The 12846-nt window shown below is 43.7% G+C and overlaps 1 protein-coding gene across 5 annotated transcripts in view; it reads left to right on the top strand.

Moving 5' to 3' along the window:
* TMTC4 (transmembrane and tetratricopeptide repeat containing 4) overlaps window positions 1–12846 on the top strand; it is a 70064-nt gene that overhangs the window by 39026 nt on the left and 18192 nt on the right. For all 5 annotated transcript variants that reach the window (XR_003116511.1, XM_025364584.1, XM_025364582.1 and 2 more), the window contains 5 exons: window positions 598–769; window positions 1170–1301; window positions 10172–10251; window positions 10430–10537; window positions 10646–10787. Coding sequence is in view for 4 of the 5 variants with exons in the window: in XM_025364584.1 (XP_025220369.1) it covers window positions 598–769; window positions 1170–1301; window positions 10172–10251; window positions 10430–10537; window positions 10646–10787 (634 nt within the window). In the remaining variant the exon portion in view is untranslated. The remainder of the gene's footprint in view (window positions 1–597; window positions 770–1169; window positions 1302–10171; window positions 10252–10429; window positions 10538–10645; window positions 10788–12846) is intronic.

Below are 12846 nucleotides of genomic sequence, written 5' to 3'. Positions count from 1 at the left end.
ATCCTCTTGCATCATAGGGGACATTGGGAATGATCAAGTGGTTCTAGAAGTGTTTCAGTGCTCAGCTTCGTATCTCCCTGACTGAAATTTATGGTGACGTAGCAACCAAACAATGGTATTTGTTTATTTCAGATTTCATAAACTTTAAACTGCTTCAGTGTTATTATTCTCATTACATTTTGGAGGAAAATTTTTCCCCCATGAAAACTGATTGGGACAGTTTTTGAATTAATTGAGACCTACAGTGTCCACTGAACTGTTCAGTACCTAAACGGGTTGAGGCATAGTAAGGAGTAGAGGAATTAGTAAGGCCTCAGAAATGTGGTCATTCTAACTTTCTCCACACGAATTGTCTAGCTTTTAAGTTTTACCCTTAGACTCTCTGTGAAGTGCCTGAGGAATATTTTTATGCCTTATCCACATGCTGCCACATGCTAAACTCTCTCTACCGATGATATCCTTTGGCTGAAACAATATCTTTTCTCTGTTGATGCCATGGAAAAGAAAAGGTCTTTAGCATTAATTTAATGTGGAGTAGGACGTTTTTCTTGAGAAGTCTGGAAATAGCCATTTATTTAAATACTTTTCATCATCCAGGATCCTTACTCTGGGCCTGGGATTTCTCGTTATCCCATTTCTCCCCGCGAGTAACCTGTTCTTCCGAGTGGGATTCGTGGTCGCGGAGCGAGTCCTCTACCTCCCCAGCGTTGGGTACTGTGTGCTGCTGACTTTTGGATTTGGAGCCCTGAGCAAACATACCAAGAAAAAGGTATCAGCCGCCGGGCGCGATGGCTCACGCCTGTAATCCCAGTACTTTGGGAGGCCAAGGCGGTGGATCACGAGATCAGGAGATCGAGACCATCCTGGCCAACATGGGGAAACCCCGTCTCTACTAGAAATACAAAAAATTAGCCGGGCGTGGTGGGGGGCGCCTGTAGCCCCACCTACTCCGGAGGCTGAGGCAGGAGAATGGCGTGAACCCGGGAGGCGGAGCTTGCAATGAGCCGAGATCGCGCCACTGCACTCCAGCCTGGGCGACAGAGCGAGACTCCGTCTCAAAAAAAAAAAAAAAAAAAAAAAAAAGTATCAACTGAGAATGCTGTTGATTGATGGACAAAACGACCGGACGCATCTCACCGGTGACATTTACCGTGTCTCTCTGTTCTAAGAAACTGATTGCTGCTGTCGTGCTGGGGATCTTACTCATCAACATGCTGAGATGCGTGGTGCGCAGCGGCCAGTGGCGGAGTGAGGAACAGCTTTTCAGAAGCGCTCTGTCTGTGTGTCCCCTCAATGCCAAGGTACCTAGCTGCCACATTTCTTTTAAAGAGACCTTCCTAGGATATCTGTTAAGTTCTTGGGCTGAATAAGAACATTTCCTGTCATACAGTATTTAATGTAAGACATGACCGAATACTTGGGTTTTTCTTTGTTGTGTGTGTGTTTTTTTAATGATTTTGATAAGATTCATTAAAATTCCACTCAGCCAAAATTGAAAAGAAATCATTTAAAAGCAGACAATATCAATGAAATAGATGACTCTAATGAGGTGTTACTCATCTTCCAGATGATCTACTCACCCTTTGAAGTAGCTTCAGGGGAGGTGACATTACGTATTCAGACTGAGGGTGGCCACGGCACAGATTCTGACGTCTAGAGCACACTTTTCAAAAGCCACTCTCTAGTGATAGCATTAACTAGCCTCCTTCAAGCTATAATTTAAAGGGGTAGTAATACCTACAAATTGGCAATAATTTGGTTCAGGAAGTTTAAATTATGCTATGTGCTGCACAATAGTACACATTTTTGTCACCTTTGGGTCCCCTGCTTGTGATTTTTTGGGGGTCAGATTAGGTAAACATAAATGTACATACAGTCATGTGCCATGTAACAATGTTTCAGTCAGTAGACTGCATATAGCGTATATATGACCATGGTCCCATAAAATTATACCTTTTTTTTTTTTTTTTGAAACTGGGTCTTACTCTGTCACTCAGGCTGGAGTCCAGTGGTGTGATCTCGGCTCACTGCAGCCTCCACCTCCCGGTTTCAAGGGATTCTCCTGCCTCAGCCTCCTGAGTAGCTAGATTACAGGTGCCTGCTACCACACCCAGCTAATTTTTGTATTTTTAGTAGAGACAGGATTTCACCATGTTGGCCGAGCTGGTCTTGAACTCCTGACCTCAAGTGATCCACCCACTTCAGCCTCCCAGATGCTGCGTGAGCCACTGCCCCTGACCAATATTTTTACTGCCTCTTTTCTATGTTTAGATACACAAATCCTTACCACTGTGTTACCACTGCCTCCAGCACTCAGTACAGTCACACGCTACACAGGTTTCTGGCCTAGGAGCAGCAGGCTAGACCGCACATAGCCTAGATGTATAGTAGGGTGTACCATCTAGGGTTGTGTAAGTACACTCTATGATGTTCAAACAATGACAGAATCACCTGACAATGCATTTCTCAGAATGTATCCTTGTTGTCATTAAGTAATGCGTGACTGTGCTCTAAAATTGGCAATGTTTTTGGTTGAAGCAATCTGGTAGGAATTTTTTCACTTGTATTCTTGATGAATCCAAGCTCTTCACTTGACTAGCTGGTGCCCCTTTAGGCAAAACTACACTTTTTAAAACTTCCCATGCACTTTTCTATCAGAATTGGATAATACCCATCTGCTGGGTTTGTTGTTAGGGCTGAATGAACTAAAATGCCCTCACACGGTGGCCAGCACATAGTAGGTGCTCAGAAAGTGTTCGCTTTTTTTTTTTTTCCTCTGAGACGGAGTCTCGTTCTGTCACCCAGGCTGGAGTGCAGTGGTGTGATCTCAGCTCACTGCAGCCTCTGCCCCGGGTTCAAGCGATTCTCCTGCCTCAGCCTCCTGAGTAGCTGAGATTACAGGCGTGCGCCACCATGCCTGGCTAATTTTTGTATTTTTAGTAGAGACAGGGTTTCACTATGTTAGCCAGGCTGGTCTCGAACTCCTGACCTCGTGATTCGCCCAGCCTCGGCCTCCCAAAGTGCTGGGATTATAGGCATGAGCCACCGCGCCCAGCCAAGTGTTAGCTTTTGTAGGCTCATTTCAGTTTGGGTTTGCATTATGTTGAGTAGAATGCTATTTGCTCAAAATGGGGGCCAAGGGAGTTAGGTTAGAAGAATTTCCTGTTAGTATAGATTATTATCATTAAATAATGATTCATTCTGTCTTAGGTCCTCAGAATAACAGGTGCCTAGATTGCTTAAATGCAGTCCTTCTGGGTGGAGACAGGGCACTCTCTGGATCTGTTTCATGTGTATGTTCCATATTTAAGGGAAAGAATGATTTCAGACAAAATTATGTAAACAAAACTAATGAATAGTTGACATCTTCTTATGAACCTTAAGTAAAGAATAATATATAAGAGATACTGGCTACTTATCTTTTTCTTAAATTAAAACCTCTCGTTCATATTTTACAGTTAAGAGACTTAGATAAAATAATGAATTACTTTCAGCTTTTATCTTTAGTTTGATTTGCTGATTTATCAATTTATTTTATGCTACCAAAAATAAATTGCCTGTGATTTAATTTCATAAACATTAATAGATCTGCTTTATTTTTCCTTTACTGTTTGAATCATAGTAATTGCCCCTTCTATTTGTGGAGTTCCTCATCACAAGGAGTTCAGATTTCTTTACAAAGGCTCTATAATTCATCTCTATTATCCTGTCACTCAGCTTTTTAGAGAGAGAAGGTATTATTTTCTCTGTTTTCCCAGATGAGAGAAACTGAGGCATAGCAAGATTAAACTGACATTATCTAGGTTAGTAATGTAGGTGGCTCGAGAGATACTTGGTGTGCATGTGCCCAGGTGCCTCTAGTAAATAAGGGGGATGGAACACAGGTGATGTCTGAACCCAAAAATCTGCCCAGGAAGTGATTTCATATGTGACAGGCTAGAAAACACAGGGTGTGCACTTGTGGGCATGCACATAAGTATTAGGAGAAAGAGGGTAAGAGTGAGAGAGAGAGAGGGAGAGAATGTGGTTTCCTCTTCTTAATTTAAGGAATACATATAAGACCTCATCTTCAAAATGGACCCAGTGGTAATAGTCCTTTCTCAAGAACATTTTTCAATGATACTATTCAATATAAGCAGGATCGAGATTTTTAGGGGTTTCTTTTTAAATTGAAGTGTCATAAAATTATCTTTACTTCTTTTTTTTTTTTTTTTTTTTTTGAAAAAATCTAAGTTAATTTTAGGAAAGAAATCTCAGGAAGACACTGGTTTCCTTCAGTCCCATTATGATAGATGACATATATTCTATACTGGTTTCATTTGCTATCTATTAAATATAAAGTAAGAAACTGGCAACTGGCTCTAGTTTAGGGCCAGATGTATGAGTTAAGACTCATCTTTTTTGAGAGATTGCAATGTCAGTGTAGGTAGTGCGGGTGCCTGGTCTGCATGTAAATTACCCACAGTGCCTTGCATATGGTAGACACTCAATGTTAGTTATTGAATTGAGCCAAATGGAAATTGAATTCACTGAGACTACTATGGATGAGATACCAAGTATACTTATAATCATTTTTATAGTTTTTAAGGCTTAAAAGTATGTCATACTATCAACTCTGTGATACAATTCTGTAATAAATTCTTTTAACAATGAAACAGATCATATGCCACAATGAGGTATTTTCTTAAGGAGTAAGTGACCCAGGATGCTATAGGATTTTTATGCTTTCAAAACATTTTAAGTTTAACATTAGATGTTGCCAGAATATTTATAACAAATCAGCCCTGGTATTAAAGGTGCCTTTCATAACCAATACTCTTACTTTCTTGCATTTACATGTCACTGGGTTGTAATGGTTGTTTCATCTTCAGCTTCTCCTGTGCTAGTTCATTGCCTCAGCGTGTGCATCACAAATGCTAGGGGAAAGTTGAAGAATCAATAAGCTTTTCCAATCATTTGTATTTCAGGGAAACAAAAGTCACTCTCTAAACACTATTTTAAGTGACCTGGTTGTGAGATTTTTGTACTGTTTTGTTTTGTTTTGCAATCTAGGCAGCTATTTTTTATTCAAAGAATTCCCTCTACGTAACCCATAGGATAAAGCTGGCCTCTGGGTAAACCTGTTTACCAGTTCTTAAGGATGGCCTGCCTTCTAAGGCTGTATCAGATTTTTAACTAGTTCCTGTTCCAGAGTCCCACATCCTTCTCCCTTGATCTTCTGGTCTCTGGCATTCTGAGTGTCTAACAGAACACTGTCTATACTGCAGAGGGCGGTTGAACTCTTTGTCTGGGCTTTTTATTGAGAAAACAGAATTTGCCTGGAACAAAGGGAAACAGCAGGAGCTTGGGGCGGAAGAGGCGGGCGTTGTGTTGATGTCTGAGTAGAAGCTATATTTGTATTCTGAAGACCACAAAGACATCACTGGCAGATTGGATTATCTGACCCTAGGTTCTTTTGTGCATAGGAGAGGAGGTAAAGTCATATGTCCAAGCTGGGTTGGGGAAAGCTCAAATTCTAATCATTTAGAGCACTTTTCTCAACACACACTTCACCGATAGCATTAACTGAGCCTCCTCCAAAATACAGTTTAAGGACAAAAATGCCTATGAATGGACAATAATTTGATGCAGAAAGTTTAAATTCTACTGTGTAGTGCACAGTAGTACACACATTTTTATCACCTGCGATTTCTCTGCTTGTGAGTCCTTTCATCAGAGTGGTTAAACATAAATCTACATGCTTTTAAATTGGCCGTTAAGAAAACCTGTTAATATGCACTGCTGCATACTCTTCCAGAAATCTAAGTATGTTTGAGGAAGTGCTGTAACTGTAGGTTAAGATAGATAAGGCAGGATGTGGTTGTGTTTTCAGGGGTCATTTGGAAGTAGTGTTCTGACATAATGTTACTTGAATGTGTTTAAACCATTTCTGTATTTCGAGATTTTGTTAGTCTTCTCAGGCTGCTATAAACACACACACACACACAGAGACACAGAGACACAGAGATTGGGTGGCTTAGACCACAGTTTATTTTCTCACAGTTGTAAATGATGGAATTGGCAGATCAAGGTGTCAGCAAGGTTGGTTTCTTGTGAGGCCTCTCTCCTTGGCTTGCAGACAGTGCCTTCCCCCTGTGTCCTCACGTGATTTGTCTTCTGTGCACACACATCTCTGGTGTCTGTGTTCATATTTCCTCTTCCCGTAAGGACGCCATTCAGACTGGATTGGGGTCATATGGATGGAGGCCCAACCATATGACCTCATTTGACCTTACTTACCTCTTTAAAGACCCTACCTCCAAATACATTTTCTTTTTTTTTTTTTTTTTTTTTTTTTTTTGAGATGGAGTCTCGCTGTGTCGCCCAGGCTGGAGTGCAGTGGCCGGATCTCCGCTCACTGCAAGCTCCGCCTCCCGGGTTCACGCCATTCTCCTGCCTCAGCCTCCCGAGTAGCTGGGACTACAGGCGCCCGCCACCACGCCCGGCTAGTTTTTTGTATTTTTTTAGTAGAGAGGGGGTTTCACCGTGTTAGCCAGGATGGTCTTGATCTCCTGACCTCGTGATCCGCCCGTCTCGGCCTCCCAAAGTGCTGGGATTACAGGCTTGAGCCACTGCGCCCGGCCAAATACATTTTCATTCTGGGGTGCTGAGGGTTTAATGTGAACTTTGGGGGACAATACCATATAAAAAGAAATGTGATTTTACTTAGGAAAAAGGCCAGTGGTATGAATGAATGGATCTAGAAAGTGCCTCGAGCAGTCACCCTCATCGTCCCCCAGCACTGTAATCAATGTGTATTATCTAGTGGGAAGAAACACAGGCTTCAGAGCCTGGTTCCAGTCCAACTTCACAGCCCTAGATGAGATGCTGAACGGCCCCGAAGCAGTTTACCAACTCAGAAGAGAGGGTCGCAGCAGCCACGGCCTTGAGCCACCGTGAGGAGAGACTGCGATCACACAGCACGCAACACCACACCCGGCTGGTGGGTGCCACTCGAGGCGTGCCAGCTACACACCATCTTACCATTCACCGTGACTGTTGTTAGCAGCACCCACACTTCATGCTTCTGATTGAGTTTCTTTAGCATCACCTCCTCTGGGCTTGCTACTCCCTTTGTATTGTAAAGTCCCAAAAGGAGCTTTTGGTCATCAACAAATACTTTTTATTTTTATTTTTATTTTGTGTGTATGTGTGTGTGAGACAGAGTCTTACTCTGTCACCCTGGCTGAAGTGCAGTGGCTTGCTCTCGCCTCACTGCAACCTCCATCTCCTGGGTTCAAGCAATTCTCCTGTCTCACCCTCCTGAGTAGCTGAGATTATAGGCGTGCACCACCACGCCCAGCTAATTTTTGTATTTTTAGTAGAGATGGGGTTTCACCATGTTGGACGTGCTGGTCTCGAACTCCTGACCTCAGGTGATCCACCCACCTTGCCTCCTAGAGTACTAGGATTACAGGCATGAGCCACTGCGCCCAGCCAACACATTCTTTTTATTGTAGTCTTCTTGAGCTTGTGTAGTCTTGCTGCCCTGGGCTTAGTTCAGGTCCCTACTTTTTTCTTTTGTCAATTATTCTAAGCCCACATATAGTTGAGAAACTACCAGACATTGGCTTCCCTGATGCCCTCATTCCAAGGTGACCTGAGAATTCCTAGTAAATTGGCAGCTGGGAGCCCCGTTCCATCCAGCCTACTTCACCCCCTCTTCAATCATTGAAAATCCTTTCCTCATTCTCTCTCTTTTTTTTTAATGGAGGTAAAATTCCTATAACATGAAATTATCCATGTTAGTACCTCAAAAAATTAAAAACAGAATTCTGTTATCCAACAATTCCATTTCCAGGCAAATACCCGAAAGGACTGAAAGCAGAGACTCAGAGAGGTATTTGTGCACCCATGTTCACAACAGCTTTATTCACAACAGCTAAAAAGTAGAGGCCTCCCAGGGTGTCCATCCAGGGACAAATGGACAAACAGAATGTGGTGTACTCATGCAAGAGAATATTATTCAGCCACAAAAGGAAGGAAATTCTGGCACAAGTGACACAAATGGACAAATCTTGTACAATTCCACTTACATGAGGTACATGGGAGTCAAATGCGTAGAGATGGAAAATGAACGGAGGTTGCCAGGGTTCGGTGGAGGGGAGAATGGGTACAGAGTTTCAGATTTGCAAAATGAAAAGAACTTTGGAGATGGATGGTGACCGTGGACTTCCACGTCGGCCTATCCTGTCCCCCTAAACAAGCCTGATCGCCCATCACGTCTCTTAAAAGCCATCACACACATTCTGTCCTGAATGTTGGGAACCTACCATTTGTTCTTGACACACTTCCCTCTCTCCTATCAGTTGGTCACCAGTTTCTATGCTTTTTGTTTCCTCACTGTTCTTCAAACCCCTCCACAGATTCACCAGCACCCTAGTTCAGTATGCTGACCTCTCTCCTAGGACTGCAGCCACAGCCTCCCCAGAGGCCCTGACATCTGCTTCTCCCCCACTCACATCCCTTTCCCACCACGGGATTTGTTTCCTATGGACATAAACCTGATGACGACCTCTGCCACCCCCGCCCCGGCCTCCTGCTCTGGGTGGAATTGTGCCTCCCAAAAGCTACGCTCCAGTCCTAACCCCTGGGACCTGGGAGTATAGTCTTTTTTGGGAATAGGGTTGTTGCAGACGTAATTAAGATGTCAGTTAAGATGAGGTCATCCAGGAGGATGGTGGGCCCTTAATCCAGTGTGACTGGTGTCCTTTGAAGACAGGGAGACAGACAAGAGGTGAGATGGTCATGAAGACAGAGGCAGAGGTGGGAGCGAGGCATCTGCAAGCCAGAGATTACGGGCAAGCACCATGAGACAGGAGAAAGGCAGGGAGCAGTCGCTCTCTGAGCCTGTGATGGGACCGGCCCTGCCAACACCGTGATCTCAGCCTCCAGGACTGTGAGAGAAGTGTGTTGTGTTAAGCCCCTCAGTGTGTGGTGCTTTATTGCTGCAGCCCTGGGGCACTCACACACTTACAGACCCCGCCCCGCCCCAGCCTCGTGGCTCTGAGGACAACAACTGATCCAAGCCTGCCCTTGCCCAGGGTTCCCTGCGAGCACAGCTGCTCCTCCTGGGCTCTCTAGCCTGCATCCCTGCTCTGTGTGCTCCAGCCACACTGAGGCCTTTGCTCAGACCCTGTGAGAATAATACCAGAGACAGGGTGGCTTCAACAGCAGACACTCACTTCTCACAGTGCCAGAGGCTGGAAAGCCCATCAAGGTGCAGGCAGTTGGTTGTGTGGTGAGGGCCTGCCTCCTGGTTCACAGACGGTCTTCTCACTGTGTCCTCACGTGGCAGAAAGGGGGCATGGGAGCTCTCCAGGGCCTCTTTGACGAGGGCACTGATCCATTCATGGGCCTCCACCCTCATGACCCAATCACCTCCCACAGGCCCTGCTTCCCAACACCATCACATTAGGAGTCAGGATTTCCACATTTGGATTTGGGGAGTCCGTAAACATTCTGCTTAGAACAGATACAGAGTAAAATGCTCTTGATGCTAGCTATAGAAGAAAGGTGTCATCCAAGAAAGGGCCATATTTGCTTAAATGAGTGGACAGAATCATGCTTTCTTCCACTCATGTCCACATGAGATTGGACTTTGTTATCTCAGCTCTCGTGGAGTGTGTAGGTGAGGGGGATTTGAGGTTTTGATGATAAAAACAAGCCAGGTGTGGTGGTGTGTATCTGTAGTCCCAGCTACTTGAGAGGCTGAGGCAAGAGAATCCCTGAATCCCAGGAGTTCAAGGCTGCAGTACGCTATAATTGTACCTGTGAATAGCTACTATACTCCAGCCTAGGCAACATAGCAAGACCCCATCTCTAAAAATCAAAAGTAAAATTTTAAAAAGCCAAGCTTTGTAGTTTTCTGGCTTTCTCTGGTGAGGTCTTTAGTTATTTCCCTTCTGTTGTGCTTTAGAGATGTACCATGCCTGTACCCCCTTTCTTCTGATCCTCTTACAGGGTTGGAGATGAAAGCACAAGCAACTCCTAAACCCTGTAAGGTTTTAGCTAAAGTTCTGGTGGGTGATTTTTTTCCTCATCCTTTTGTCTTCAGTTAGAAGATATGATGGGGTCCAGGCTCTGAACAAGAAGTCTATATGCTGATGGCCCAGTTATTCTCTCTCTGCAGGTTCACTACAACATTGGCAAAAACCTGGCTGATAAAGGCAACCAGACAGCTGCCATCAGATACTACCGGGAAGCCGTAAGGTATGGCGAGTATGTCTTACAGAGGAATTATGTACACAGATCGTTTTCACTTTCTGTTATGAAACACCCATTCCTTTAAAGACCCCAACTTTACAATATCTTTGCCGATTCCTGAGAGTTTAGTAAAAATTTACACTGACTATTTAATGGTCAGCTTGGTTTTTCTCTCAACTTCCAGATTAAATCCTAAGTATGTTCATGCCATGAATAATCTTGGAAATATCTTAAAAGAAAGGAATGAGCTACAGGAAGCTGAGGAGTTGCTGTCTTTGGCTGTTCGAATACAGTAAGCATTGTTTTTATAATTATGCTAGTGACAAAGAAAGGAGCTCCTGCATTCCGTCGTCTAAGCCTTTTGTCTTCTTGTTTATCTTTGTGAAAACTGCTCCTCTAGGCCAGACTTTGCTGCTGCGTGGATGAATCTAGGCATAGTGCAGAACAGCCTGAAACGGTTTGAAGCCGCAGAGCAAAGTTACCGGATGGCAATTAAACACAGAAGGAAATACCCAGATTGTTACTACAACCTTGGGCGTCTGGTAAGCTCGGGGTGCCATGCCTGCGGAAGGAAAGATGGGTTCTTTTTCTTATTTATAATAAAATGACATAGTGACACCCACCTACCCCATACATTTTATGAAGTTCTTTCACATGTTTTTATCTCATTTGAAGGTAGCTATTTGATTTCCTTATGAGTAATTTTTTAAAGCTCTCATTAGAGAGCAGAGCAGTGTGAATTAGTCAAGTTTAAGAAGTCACCCAGGCAAAAGGTTAAACCAAGGAATAAATTAAAATGTTAAAAATCCCATCTGCCCTGTAAAACAGTGCTCCAACGGGTAACTTCCTGATAAACATCGGTTTCTCTGTTTTTAAAACAAAAATTGAATAAGAACAGAAATTAAATAAACAAATCCGTAGTATGATTTCTGAGCTCCCTTGTTCTCCTTCTTCAAGGGAGCAGAGCTCTTCATCTGCAGGGAGCATTTCTCCCAAAAGCAGCTTTGGAGGGCATGGGATTTACTTAAAAGGGCTTTGACATTATTTGGTGGAAATAAAAAATAATGTGTTCTATAGTAGCTTTATATTTTTGGTTATTGACAGGATGTTTGTGAAGATCTGATTGCTCTTGATTTTCTTGACAAAAATAAAATGAGACACACACATAGCAAAATTCTTAAAACACGAATGGTTGTATTCTTCCTATAATCAACCATTTAATTTGGTTTCAAGAAACCAGATATGTATGTTCCTAATATATTTAGATGTATTCGATAAAAATTGCTAATTAAAAAAAATTTTGTTCATTTTAACCAAACTGGAATATATCCATAGTGATGTGACTTTCACGGAAGTTTATATGTAGATTTCCAGATTTTACCCAGCTTAGCCTTACAGGTAGGAAAGCATCCTCGTGTTCTAAAGAGATACCTGCTTACCCTCATTTTAAAGGCCTGAAGCTTCTTGGTTTTGTTTATTTTTTTGTTTTGTTTTGTTTTGTTTTTTGAGACAGAGTTTCACTTTAAAGAATTCTTATGTTGTCAAAACTGGTAGTTCCCTTTGCTGCTTGTTGTGGGTGTGATGGCTTTCAAGGATACTTCATGGAGCTGGAGCGCTTGGCTGCACACAGGCCCTGAGAGCCGGCTATCCCAGTGGCATGGCCGCGGTGCGTGCCATAGCTTCTGGAGGTGGTGTTGTGTTTTGTTTTGTTTTGTTTTGTTTGAGACAGTCTCGCTCTGTCGCCCAGGCTGGAGTGCAGTGGCGCTATCTCGGCTCACTGCAAGCTCCGCCTCCCGGGTTCACGCCATTCTCCTGCCTCAGCCTCCCGAGTAGCTGGGACTACAGGCGCCCGCCACCACGCCCGGCTAGTTTTTTGTATTTTTAGTAGAGACAGGGTTTCACCGTGTTAGCCAGGATGGTCTCAATCTCCTGACCTCATGATCCGCCCGTCTCAGCCTCCCAAAGTGCTGGGATTACAGGCGTGAGCCACCGCGCCCATCCTGGAGGTGGTGTTTCTACTGATAACAAGTAGGTGACTGGCTTAGAGATGGAGGTCATGATGACCACAAGGAAGGGACTGGACCCATACAATGTACTACCCCCCAAGACAGCTTTAGGCACCAAGGAAGACCCTAATTTAGCCCCCTTCTTCACCAACAAGAAAATAGTGGGTGCATCTGTGAAGAGGACAACAGTGCTGTCATCTGGTTTTGGCTGCACAAAGGCAAGACCCAGCAATGCCCCAGCTGTGGAACCCATTACAAGCTGGTGCGTTGAGCGCCTGCACCAAGTTACTCAAAATGTACTGTAAAGTTTCATCTTTCCAGTAAAGACTAGCTGTTGCATTGGCTCCTTTTCCCTCTGTAAAAAAAACAAAAACAAAAACAAAAACAAAACCCTAACTAGTAGTTTCCAAACCTGACATGCATCCAGACTGTCCCACCCCATCTCACATTTAGGGAATCAAAGACTCTACAGAGAATCTGTATTTTTAAAATAACAATAATAAACTGGGCCCAGTGGCTTACACCTGTAATCCTGGCACGTTGGGAGGCCAAGGCGGGCAGATCACTTGAGATCAGTTCAAGACCAGCCTGGCCA

The sequence above is a fragment of the Theropithecus gelada genome, chromosome 17 (genome assembly GCF_003255815.1).
Source record: "Theropithecus gelada isolate Dixy chromosome 17, Tgel_1.0, whole genome shotgun sequence".
Lineage (NCBI taxonomy): Eukaryota > Metazoa > Chordata > Mammalia > Primates > Cercopithecidae > Theropithecus > Theropithecus gelada.
Note: the sequence above shows the minus strand (reverse complement) of the source record. Positions and strands in the feature narration are given on the sequence as shown.